The sequence below is a fragment of the Lepidochelys kempii genome, chromosome 7 (genome assembly GCF_965140265.1).
Source record: "Lepidochelys kempii isolate rLepKem1 chromosome 7, rLepKem1.hap2, whole genome shotgun sequence".
Taxonomy (NCBI): domain Eukaryota; kingdom Metazoa; phylum Chordata; order Testudines; family Cheloniidae; genus Lepidochelys; species Lepidochelys kempii.
In genome coordinates, this window is record NC_133262.1 from 91162754 (window position 1) to 91175982 (window position 13229).

At 39.5% G+C, this 13229-nt stretch overlaps 2 protein-coding genes across 5 annotated transcripts in view; both read right to left on the bottom strand.

Annotated features, from left to right (window-relative positions):
* The window catches only part of ATAD1 (ATPase family AAA domain containing 1), a 448511-nt gene that overhangs the window by 274347 nt on the left and 160935 nt on the right, over nt 1–13229 (bottom strand). The gene's annotated exons all lie outside the window — the stretch shown is intronic.
* The window catches only part of RNLS (renalase, FAD dependent amine oxidase), a 144745-nt gene continuing 135970 nt past the window's right edge, over nt 4455–13229 (bottom strand). For all 4 annotated transcript variants that reach the window (XM_073353770.1, XM_073353765.1, XM_073353766.1 and 1 more), the window contains one exon: nt 4455–4805. In XM_073353770.1, the coding sequence (XP_073209871.1) occupies nt 4653–4805 (153 nt within the window). In that variant the 3' untranslated portion in view covers nt 4455–4652. The remainder of the gene's footprint in view (nt 4806–13229) is intronic.

Genomic DNA, 13229 nt, shown 5'->3' on the forward strand with positions numbered 1-13229 from the left:
TCATTTGTTGTTGTGACTGTATGAATGTTCATGTACTTTTTACAGTTGAGCTCACAATTTGGGCCTAAAAATTTACCCTATCATCACAAAATGTCTGACCAATTACAACATGACTTCACAGAACTAGAGTAGGTTAAAAATATCTGACATTTCGACAGTTATTTCTGAAAGAAATTAGACAATTTTTTATTCATTTATTTCAGGTCTGGTCTTATTGAATTAGTTGTTTATTTAAATGTATACATAGAAATATCACTGCCATTGTACGTCTATAAATGGTCTATCAAAACAAAGTATCTAAATCTAGAGTTTACTGTAGTTTAATCGTGGCTACTTAAATTATATGTGTTTTAATTAGGGCTGTCGATTAATCGCAGTTAACTCACACAATTAACTCAAAAAAATTAATCACAATTAAAAAAATTAATCTTGATTAATTGCAGTTTTAATCGCACTGTTAAACAATTGAATACCAATTGAAATGTATTAAATATTTTGGATGTTTTTGTATATTTTCATATATATTGTATTCCGTGTTGTAATTGAAATCAAAGTGTATATGGTTTTGATTACAAATATTTGCACTGTAAAAATGAAAAATAGTATTTTTCAATTCACCTCATACAAGTACTGTAGTGCAATCTCTTTGTCGTGAACGTGCAATTTACAAACGTAGATTTTTTTTTTGTTTCATAGGTGCACTCAGAACCAAAACAATGTAAAACTTCAGAGCCTAGAAGTCCACTCAGTCCTACTTCTTGTTCAGCTAATTGCTCAGACAAGTTTGTCTATATTTTCAGGAGATGCAGCTGCCCTCTTCTTATTTACAATATCACCAGGAAGTGAGAACAGGCATTTGCATAGCATTTTTGTAGCCGGCATTGTAAGGTATTTAGGTGCCAGATATGCTAAACATTCGTATGCCCCTTCATGCTTCGGCCACCATTGCAGAGGACATGCTTTCATGCTGATGACGCTTGTTAAAAAAATAATGTGTTAATTAAATTTGTGACTGAACTCCTTGGGGGAGAATTGTATGTCCCCTGCTCTGTTTTGCCCGCATTCTGCCATATATTTCATGTTATATCAGTCTTGGATGATGACCCAGCACATGTTGTTCATTTTAAAAACACTTTCACTGGAGATTTGATAAAACGCAAAGAAGGTACCAATGTCAGATTTCTAAAGATAGCTACAGCATTCAACCAAAGGTATAAGAGTCTGAAGTGCCTTCCAAAATCTAATTGGGACAAGGTGTGGAGCATGCTTTCAGAATTCTTAAAAGAGCAAGTCTTAAAGAAGTTTTAAAAAGAAACTACAAAACCCAAACCACCAAAAGAGAAAATCAAGTCTGTTGGTGGCATCTGACTCAGATGATGAAAATGAACATGCGTTGGTCCGCACTGGTTTGGATTGTTATCGAGCAGAATCCATCATCAGCATGGACACATGTCCCCTTGAATTGTGGTTGAAGCATGAAGAGACATATAAATCTTTAGCACGTCGGGCACATAAATATCTTAAATACTGGCTACAACAGTGCCATGAGAACGCCTTTTTCTCACTTTCAGGTGACATTGTAAACAAGAAGCGGGCAGCATTATCTCCTGCAAATGTAAACAAACTTGTTTGTCTGAGTGATTGGCTGAGCAAGAAGTAGGACTGAGTGGACTTGCAGGCTCTAAAATTTTACTTGGTTTTATTTTTGAATGCAGTTTTTTTTGTACATAATTCTACATTTGTAAAATCAACTTTCATGATAAAGAGATTGCACTACAGTACTTGTACTAGGTGAATTGAAAAATACCATTTCTTTTGTTTTGCAGTGCAAATACTTGTAATCAAAAATAAATATAAAGTGATCACTGTACACTTTTGAATTCTGTGTTGTAATTGAAATCAATATATTTTAAAATGTAGAAAACATCAAAAACATTTAAATAAATGGTATTCTATTATTGTTTAACACTGCAATTAATTGCGATTAATTATTTAATCGTGCAATTAATCACGTTTAATTTTTTTAATCGCTTGACAGCCCTAGTTTTAATGTTTTTAGTGTAGCTACTGTATCATAGCATATCAGGGTTGCAGGGGACCTCAGGAGGTCATTTAGTCCAACCCCCTGCTCAAAGCAGGGCCAATCCCCAATTTTTGCCCTAGATCCTTAAATAGCCCCCTCAAGAATTGAACCCACAACCCTGGATTTAGCAGGCCAATGCTCAAACCACTGAGCTATTCCACATATCCTAACTCTGAACCTGGAAAGCCATCACAACTTTATTATTGTTATCACACTGTTATGTAATTCTCCTCGGTGACGTCCTTTTATACACTTTTTCTTTACATTTGTTATCCACTAAAGCAATGGCACATTCTTCTCTAGTTGCTGCTTCTGTACCTTTTCTATAGTTGCTAGAGTGCGCTCTGTTTAAGAGGATCAAGAATCAACTTCTCTTCAGGCAGCAAAGGGTCAAAGAACTGAGGCATGATACATTATTCTCTGAACCACTAATCTGGCAAATATTGAACTATTTTAAGTGTATCTCTTTTCTGGTCCAGTAATTGGCTGTGTGTGTTAGTTAAATTCATTGACGTTAACTTGGTGTTACAACTTAGTGTTTACAGCCCAGATGCAAAAGTATATATTAGACAATCCTATGAGGTAACAAATCTAGTGACATGAGATATGTACATTTGTATGTCCACCTGTATTCTTTCTAGCACTCTCTTCTTTCTTCCTTTCACATGTACAGGCTGTTTATTTCTGGTTGCACCACTTTTAGGGTAGGCAACACATTTTATTGGTACTTCATCTCTAGAAGCAAAGAAAGAAATCCTTCTCTGAGCTTGCAGAAAGCTGTCAGTAACATCTTCTGAATTTAAAGCCAGTGTTACTTGACTAGTAATAAATAAAGATAAATATACCACCTAAGAAACACAAAAAGCAGATTATGATCTAATTAAGTAAATAATAATGTTATCAGTCATCTTGCACTGGATGCTGGATTTTCTATTACATTCGGGCCCAACGCTGTGCAGCACAAGTGTGTCAGTGAGGGGAGAGGGAGCCACTGTTTGCCTGCATGGTAGGATTGCAGTGTAACAGTGTGGGGGGCAGGGATGAGGACAGCGATGGGGACATGTAGGCAGCAACTATCCTGGCTGGCACACTATAGCTCCACAGACGTGATCTTTTGCCTTGGAGAGACACTCAGATCCTTGACTAGCCCAGTGGGTAATGCAGCTGACTCTAGGCAGTGAGTACATTCTGCTTCTTTTTAGAAAAGCAGTGAGATGTGTCCCACCCCATGTTCTCCAGAGCCCCAGTGATCAACCTTACTCACTCCACTCTGCACCTGGATGACCTGTCAAACGTATGTTGGATGGTTGGGGGCAGTGCTGGGTGAAAGAATTTTGGGCCCTATGCAGTATGGCAACTGGAGCTGTGTGTGTTCCCCCAGTGGGGTGTGGGATATCAGGTCCTGCCCCTGGGGGTGTTGGAGAGTGAGCCTCCTCCATGTTCACCCCACAGCAGCTCCTATCCTGCAGGGCTGGCCTGGGTCCTAATCTAACGTGTTGGCTCTTGCCACAGCATGCAGGCAGGGCCAACCCCCATGTGATGCCCCACCCCCTTCTTGGTGCTGGATGGTTTGTAGTTGTTGTGGGCTGTGTGTGTTCCCTCCCTCCCCTGGTGGTAGTAGGGTCCCTCTGAGATGTGGGGGGGGGGGGCTGGTTCATATTGGTTAATCTGGGGGACACACTAGGTGGTGATATTACTCTACTCTGTCACCTCCATGACTTCAGATAGTAAGGACAGGATTTTATTCGGAATATGTACTATATAGCTCCTGAAGAACTTCTTGATGTAAGCCAAGATTTTCAAACATGGGTGCCTAAAGTTAGGCTCCCAAGTCAGGTTAGGCACCTAAATAAATGGCCTGATTTTTCAAAAATACTGACTTCACTGGGGGTTGCTGGGTACTCAGTACCTCTGGGGGAAAAAGGGCACTTATTTAGGTACCTAACTATGGATTTAGCAGCTCAACTTTTGGCAACAACATCTGAAAAGTGTGCTTGTAACGGTTACAGCCACTTGTTATACAGGTTCTATGTGCTGGGTTCCCAGTCAGAGGGATGCTGGAACAATTTTTATGGCGGGGGTGCTGAGAGCCATTGAATCAAACTGTAAACCCTGTTTATAATGGAAACCACGTCATGCCAGGAGTTGCTGCAGCACCCGCAGTTCCAGCACCTATGCGCACGGGTCTCATTGAGAGTTTTGGGCAAAGATCAAGAGCTAACAATACTGTGTATTCCTAGGGTAAAATTTTCAGACATGCCTAGGGGCCTTTCTAAAGGTACTGCGTTGTCCAGTATGACATTTCAAAAGTATCTTTTACCTTTTCAGCTTATAACACCAGATGAAATCAATGGGCAAAAAGATAGTGGAATCAGGCCATCAGAAAAGTTTCCTTTATCGTAGAACAGCAAAATTCCAGGGTCCTCAAAATTTATTTCCATTCAAACAGATATAAGCAATTTTTGATGCTTTTTCTAAAGTAAAATGTAGGCCAATCAGGTCAACAATACACTAAAATTTAACATCATGGTAACATTCACCATAGAACTAAAATGATATGTAAACAGCTTTATAAATTAGTCTTTAAAGCCTCCACAATACATATGGCAGAATCTATGCACCCATCAAAGTTGGAATGAGTAAATCCATCGCCCCCACACACCAGGAGAGGTTTCATATGAAGAGTCATTTGTCCTGGACAACTGGGGATGGCTTTTGTAACCTGCAAAAAAAAAATAAATATATATATATATATATATGGGAAGAAGGATAAGCAAATATTTATTACTCTGCATACTGTATCAGATTCTGGCAATAAGGGCCAAAATATCACACACAATGTTGACATTTTGGTTTTGCTCATGAAAATACTTTATAGCCAAACTATATGATCACCTTACTCTCATAAGTAGTGCCAGTGACCATTTGGCCCTTAGGAAGCACTTAGCTATGACCTTAGATCATTCATATACTCCTCCCCACATTATTATAATATTAATTATTTATGATTATGTTTATTATGTGCTATGGGCTTTCCAAATAATCAAGAGGGATGGTCCCTGCTCAGAGGAGCTCAAAGGACAGAGACAATTAGATGCAAGTTAGGGGAATGACAGTGAGCAATTTACATAGATGTCAACTTGTTTCACTGTTAGGAAGTGCAGCTGAAGTGGATCTACAAGAGGGATTTAAACATGGACAGGCTAAAGGCCTTGTGAATGATCCAGGGAGGTTGTATCATGCATGAAAAAGACAAATAATTGATTGTGAGAAACAAACGACATTTTCTTCTCAACTACAAAAATTGACCATTCCTTTGTAAAGTGCTTTGAGATCTACCAGTGAAACACAAGAGCTAAGGATTGTTATGATTTGTAGACTAATGGGTAAATATGCTTAAGATTATTCTGTAATATGACTCCCAAATGCATAAACATTCATTTAATTTTTTTAAAGTAAGAGCTTCTTATAGGCCCTCTTAAAAAAAAGAAAAGAAAGTAAACTGTATATTTCAAAAATAATTCCGCCTTAGTTAGGCTGAATCCTTGCATGCTAGTTTCCTACCTGCAGAAAATTTTCATGGCCACTTACGAACACCACTACAAATAGAAATTTGTAACTGAGACATCCTCTGGACTTTTGTGTCCTGGGCATGAGCAGGTACTGCTATAATTCCATACAATCCCTTTATTTAGAAAATCAATGTACTTTCAGCCAAATAAATACTATACTTAGGAGTGTGTGTGTATGTGTGTGTTTGCTTGTGACTGTGGTCTTCAGAGATAGAACTGCACTAAGTATTAAGAGTAGAAATATCTCACTCTTCAAAGAATTGTAAAATCAATTCAAGAGAAAAGGGAGACTTTTTGGATTTGCGATAGCATGTGCAGACTAATTTTCTGAAAACTGTAAAGAGAATACCAGGCAACTAGTTAGATATTATTTGTATAGCATGTCAAAGAGTCTAGTCACATTTCTAAAACCTAAGGTCAGAATTGCCCTTTGGTATGAATGAATGTTTGTGGTATAAGCCATTTCAGCATGTTGGCTGATGCAGGCTTCTTTACACACTGCCATCCCAGAACCTACTAATTTGACATAAATGGGCTTGTCATAAATATAAAGGGAAGGGTAAACCCCTTTGAAATCCCTCCTGGCCAGGGGAAAGCTCCTCTCACCTGTAAAGGGTTAAGAAGCTAAAGGTAACCTCGCTGGCACCTGACCAAAATGACCAATGAGGAGACAAGATATTTTCAAAAGCTGGGAGGAGGGAGAGAAACAAAGGGTCTGTGTCTGTCTGTATGCTGCTCTGGCCAGGGACAGAACGGGAATGGAGTCTTAGAACTTTTAGTAAGTAATCTAGCTAGGTATGTGTTAGATTATGATTTCTTTAAATGGCTGAGAAAAGAATTGTGCTGAATAGAATAACTATTTCTGTCTGTGTATCTTTTTTGTAACTTAAGGTTTTGCCTAGAGGGGTTCTCTATGTTTTTGAATCTAATTACCCTGTAAGATATCTACCATCCTGATTTTACAGGGGGGATTTCTTTATTTCTATTTACTTCTATTTTTTATTAAAAGTCTTCTTGTAAAACACTGAATGCTTTTTCATTGTTCTCAGATCCAAGGGTTTGGGTCTGTGGTCACCTATGCAAATTGGTGAGGCTTTTTATCCAACATTTCCCAGGAAAGGGGGGGTGCAAGTGTTGGGAGGATTGTTCATTGTTCTTAAGATCCAAGGGTCTGGGTCTGTAGTCACCTAGGCAAATTGGTGAGGCTTTTTACCAAACCTTGTCCAGGAAGTGGGGTGCAAGGTTTTGGGAAGTATTTTGGGGGGAAGGACGCGTCCAAACAGCTCTTCCCCAGTAACCAGTATTAGTTTGGTGGTGGTAGCGGCCAGTCCAAGGATAACGGGTGTAATATTTTGTACCTTGGGGAAGTTTTGACCTAAGCTGGCAAAGATAAGCTTAGGAGGTTTTTCATGCAGGTCCCCACATCTGTACCCTAGAGTTCAGAGTGGGGGAGGGACCTTGACAGGGCTAAATACAGAGACATGCATGAATCTCCCTTTAACTCCCTATGTGTATCTGAGATAAAAAATTTGGTTCCATAGCCGTGCTTTGACCTGGGCAAGTCAGAATGGACCTGAGAACCTTGTAAATAGTGAGGAGTCATGTGCATGTAACCTAGGGTGGAATACTTGTGGCACCTTAGAGACTAACAAATTTAGTTCGTCTCTAAGGTGCCACAAGTCCTCCTTTTCTTTTTGCGGATACAGACTAACACGGGCTGCTACTCTGAAATCTAGGGTGGAATGTGGCTCACATGTGTTTCTAACTTGTTCATTGTGTGTTCTTTTTTGGGAAAAGGCTGTTCTGTGGAATTCCCAAGGTACTTATTTTAGCATCTATAGGCCTGTTTACCGAAACACAGAGTAATATAAACAAACGGAGCAGAGACCAGCACAAACACTGATGCAAATGGCAATAACTATTTACATGTTTATAGATATGGAATTTGTCCAGTCTCTTTAAAAGGCTAGAACCACAGATCTATGTCAAGAGTTCAAACTTTCTGTCTAGAGTTTAACAAACTTCCAGCACAGATAAAAGAAACTACACTGAATTATTAAAAGGGCATCTTCATCTCACTTTCTCATGTCCAACTAGTTTAGAAACCTTAAACATGCTTATTTACAATCTTTCTTCATCTGCATCATAAAGTGTTGTGTATTTTTATGGTACTGAGAAATAAATAATAATATATGTGAGGATCTCCATGGCACTTTCAACTTTTTTACTTCCCTTATCTGCATTGGACTAAACTCTTTTCTAACTGAGGAGAGGTGGATGCAAACTCCCTCTGGAGTATACAAAACCATCCCTGAGGTAAGCAGAGGTGTTATTTATAAGTGACAGCAGCTTCAAACAACCATGTAGTTGTACTGTACATAATGTAAACCACAGAATGCTATTCTGGCAACAGGTGAAAAATGGGATACCAGTCAAGGATGCTGTTGGGAAAACACACAGACCTCATAGGACACATTTGTCTTAACATCAGTTACAGATGAAGATACTACTTATCACTCGTGATGCTGCATTATTTTATATTTTCTTATCACAAAGACTGGCAAACATAAAAAACTTTACACTTTTTATTTTTGTAAAAATGTATATAATATGACAGATTAACAAAGAATTAATATCAGCATTTGTATCATAAATGTAAAAATGACACACAACTGAAGTGTCCCACATTGGAAAATAGTGGGGATGAAGTAGTGTGGGAGGGAAATGCCATGAGTACAGATAAGATTCCATCCTCCCCCTATTTTCTGACTATGAAAATTTTTGTTTCAATTTTTCACTGAAATTTATTTTTCATCACAATTTTCTGATCAACGCTATCCATGCGAGCCATGGCACATTCCTTCATAATGATCCATCTGATATTTGCATGTCTGAAACAGCAATGTAATTCTAATTTAAGAATGACACTTCTATATACACTTTCTGGCAAGATTAGAGAGCAATAGTTTTGCATATTAAATAGAATGCATCACTGGGCAAAAAACTGAATAAGCAGTTATGCTTTACATTATATAGATCTCTCTATCACACTGTATATATTTTACTACACTTTGTAATACTTGAAAATAATGTTAACATATGGCGGGGTGGCCAACCTGAGCCTGAAAAGGAGCCAGAATTTACCAATGTACATTGCCAAAGAGCCACAGTAATATGTCAGCAGCCTGCTGCAGCACCTCCCCCTCCTTCCCCGCACCTCCCGATGCATGCAGGAGGCCCTGGGGGGGAAGAGGGAGGGCACTGCAGGGTCAGGGGAGGGCATGGGAAGGGGTGGAGTGGGGGCAGGGCCTGTGGCAGAGCCAGGGGTCGGGCAGGGAGCACTCCCCGGCACATTAGAAAGTTGGTGTTGGGGTGCTAATGGGTGCTGCATACAGGAGTACTATTTCCTCAACTGATTGTTATGTGCGTCAGCTTCTTTGGTGCCCAGGCATGAGTTGGGAGGAGTGATGAGAGCAGCAGTAGGAGGAGGAAGTGATTTTTCACATTCCCTGTCTCTCAGCCTGGGTCCTTGCAGCTGCAAACTATGAAGCAGTCTGACATTTGTTTTAAATGTGCGAATTTTGACTGAAATCCCTTGCCAGACTCTAGTAATTCACCTTGTAATGGTGACCCACAGCTAAGAACTGGTGATGTGGTAAATTGGTGAATTCTCAGTAGGGCTTTCATCTGCATTAGTATGGGTTATTTTCCTTTCATGGCTATGGTTCAAACAAACCATGGGGTATAGTACACTACAAATCACTTACAGAATATGGCCATGCAGCAGCTTTAGCTTTGTAATAACAGAAGGAATCTGCTTTTATGAAACTGTTTTAAGCCACAACATCGTGTAGCCAGTTGATTTCACTCCATTCCATCTCTTAACCCCCCCGCCCCTCCAAACCTACGAAAAACAAGCCCAGATAAAAGCAGCCTCTCTGGATGGCAAAGAATACAGTAGATAATGAATCATGCACTGTATTATAGTGACATCTGCTACTGCCAGTGTAGTTAGGGATCTGTAAGACCGTTAAAAAACCCCATATTGATGGGCTCACTTGGCTGAAAAAATTTGCTTTGCCCTGAAACGTAATGTAGGGCCAGATTGTAGCTTTTAAAGCCACAGCTGCTCAAGGGGTATGCAGAGGGGCACTGCACTAATGGCAGTCTCTGCAGGCAATCTGCCTGCAGAGAACAGAGGCACAGAATGTTCCCAGGGATGCTGAGGACTGCACACAAGCTGCAGTGTGTTGCACCCCCATAATAATAATCACCAATCTAAGTTATTCCCTCCTCTGGTCTTCACAGTGCATCTTTCCTTCCGAGTGTTTGTATTTCAGATGCACAGCATACCAGGACAGCAACAGTCTTTAGCTTTGTGCCTTGTTCAGTGCTGAGTATATCGCCAGTATTAAGTAAATAAAAAGTCTGTCCCCAGACCACCAGCCACCGAGAAAGCCTGCCCCACCTATACCTTTTTTGGGTTTCCTCCACCAATCAATGCACCAACATTTTCTCCCTTAGTCCAGGTTCCGGAAGTGCAAGGTATGGGATTTAAGGAATGTGAAGGTAGGGTGGGCTCACCCAGTCTCTTCTCTACAGCCCCTGCTTTATGTATCCCATGAGTGGCTAGAATCTCTCAACATCTTGAGAAAGAAAATTACAATTTTGGGCTCATATATGTAATACTATCAATTCAGAACTGTGGCCTGGGGCCCTACCTGAGAGGTATTATAAAATCCTTATTATTGCCATTATCAGTAGGATGGCATCTACCCAAATGGGCTGAGTGAGGTTTGTTTGCTGTCCCCTGAGAGCAAAGATGGGAGCTGGACTCCTAGGAACCACTCTTGTTCCCACATAATTTCTCCTTTCTCTCTTCAGTCCTTCCTCATTTTTAGTCCCTCCCTCAGAAACTGTGCGTTACAATAACCAATCCTCTTGAGGAAGAGAGCTAGGCATGGCTTCTTACATTAGCGAGAAGGGTCACTCACACACAGCTGGATGTCTGATAGGCATATTATTCAGGAAAAATGACTCGCTTTCAATCTCTTTAACATATAGCCCAGTACAGCAGATTATGGACAGAGTGGCAGCCTTAATTCTTTATTGCCTGAGGTTTAGACAGCAGATCCTTAATAAATGTCCAGTGTATGTTTTTGTTATGTGCTTTAGAATATATCTGAACTACCCTTCTCATTCCCCAGAGCAGTACACTGCAAATCAAATGAGACACTTCTATAAACTTTCATCTCTGCTGCCTATAGTCTAGGAGCCCAAGCATGTTCTTGAACCTAGGTTTCCTAAATTGCAGCTCACTGTATCCCCCCACACAAATAGGGGGCTCCATGCTTGTCATTCTGTTGGAGCATTTCTACATATAGTAGTTTCTGTTGGCATTATAGTACTGTTTCTAAAGATTTCAGTACTCTTATCAATATCTTCTTAGAGAACGTAGATTAATGAACCTTCTCAGTTTTCCCCTAGCCAAATATTAAACTAAAATAAGCTGAACTGTTATTTTCACTGAGCAGGTTTGGTTATCTGTCACTGCGGAAAGAGGATCAAGAAAGAGCTATAGTTAATTATATGTTTATAACCCACATGATGGGCTCCAATCCGTTAGAAGTCCACTCTAGGTAGAGATATTAGATGCAGATTTTCTACTATCCCTACTGAGTGCCTGCAACAATCTTCATCATCTGTTACTATACTGTATTCATCACATTGGGGACTCATGACTGACAGTCCTGGTACTGTATATTGTTTTTACTTAAAAATTAATAAAAATGTAAACTTCAACCAATACCATAAGGCAAAAAAACCCACAAACTACCGCAGCACACTGAAATGCTTTAAGACAAGAATCACGCTGGGTTATGCAAACAAAGAAGGATAAGATCTCACCTATGTCCTAATAACCTGTCTCATCTCACAAAGCAGAAATCCAAAGAATATAAACACCAGAATATATTTATATATATGGTAACCATCTATCACTGGATCATATGGTAATTTTCTCTAGCTGGGAGGTACTGAAGGTCTTCAGGATTATAGGAAAAGAACAATATAAGGAGTGAAGAGGTCAAGGAAACTAACACAGAATTTATACATAATAAATATAATAATACATAGTTCTTATGCAGCACTTTTCATCAGTAGGTCTCAAAGAACTTTACAGAGGAGTTCAGTGTCATTATTCACATTTTATAGATGGGAAAACTGAGGCAACCCGAGGTATTGTGACTTGCCCCTAGTCACTCAGCAGAGCCAGGAATAGAACTCCTGTCACCTGAGTCCCAGTCTAAGCCTCTAGTCACCAAGCCACTCTGATTATTCCTAGCAATATAAATGTGGCTTGTTACAATTTATTGTGATTAGCAACTGCTTTGAAGGGCAAATAACTGTCCAAACAAAGGGTCCATACAGTTTTTGCATTGATTTAACTAAATCAGTAAAATACCTGAATTTGTTAAATAGGTGCAACCTTCTAGTGAGGGCAGTTACATCAGCATAAAGGTATTTATGCTGGTATAGTGTGTCTTGGTACAGTTATCAAAGTGGGGAGGGAAAATTATGACACAAAAGGGCTTCTGAAAGCTTTATCAGAAAAGCCACAATTTCAGCCCTTTAGTTTACTGTCCATCAAATAAATATAGCTTAGCTAGGGAAATTGTGGTTCTACTCTGAAAAGTGACTATAAAAATGGCATTATGAGATTCCAGATTCATTGTGTCTCAGTCACTTCCAGATCAAATAAAAAGATGTTTTTTCTAAGTACCAAGCTTTGCAGGCTCAATCTGCAGTCTTTAAATCTAGATTGGGTTATTTGTTTTTTCTTTTTAAAGCATCCTTGTATAGCAAAGCACATTTGCCTTCTTTAACACTGGGATGACTATTTTTTTCTAAACGTGTATTACTTCTGTCACTTAACTATCAGAACACGATTAAAAGAGCACATAATTGCAGAAGTGAATGCTTTGGTAAAAAAATAATCAAATACGTTCCTCACTAAAGCCCCAATTCTACCTGTATGTGTAAAACTACAACTCCCTTTTAATTTCAGTGTCTCAGCATACCACCATGCCCATATATGAAAGGCTAGAAATTGTAGGGTCCAATTCTGCCCTTACATACGCAGGTTACTCCAGTTAATTTTAGTGGAAATTCTAGTACATGGAGAGAAGAGTAGGCATCTTAGTTTCCCCTATAATGAAAACACAACTATGCTATGCCAAGGAAGAAGACACAACTATTCACTGAGATGCAGCAGAGTATATTCAAGGGAGCAGTTTTTTTTAAAAAGAAATCCCATGCATAGCCAATACTCTCAGCTTTTAAAAAGGTTCCAAATGTTTAAATGATGTCAGTGATACCACAAAATATTTTTGGGGAAACTTTCAAAGGCACAAAGGGCAGTTAGGTGTCCAGTTCCCATTCCGTACAGACTATAATTAGTACCCACAGACATCTAAACATCCGTATACTTCTCCCAAGGCTGCACTGTAGAAGACAAGAGGAAATCCCTTCAAAAGATGAGATTCAGTGCATGATGGGAGATGTGCCACAAAAAG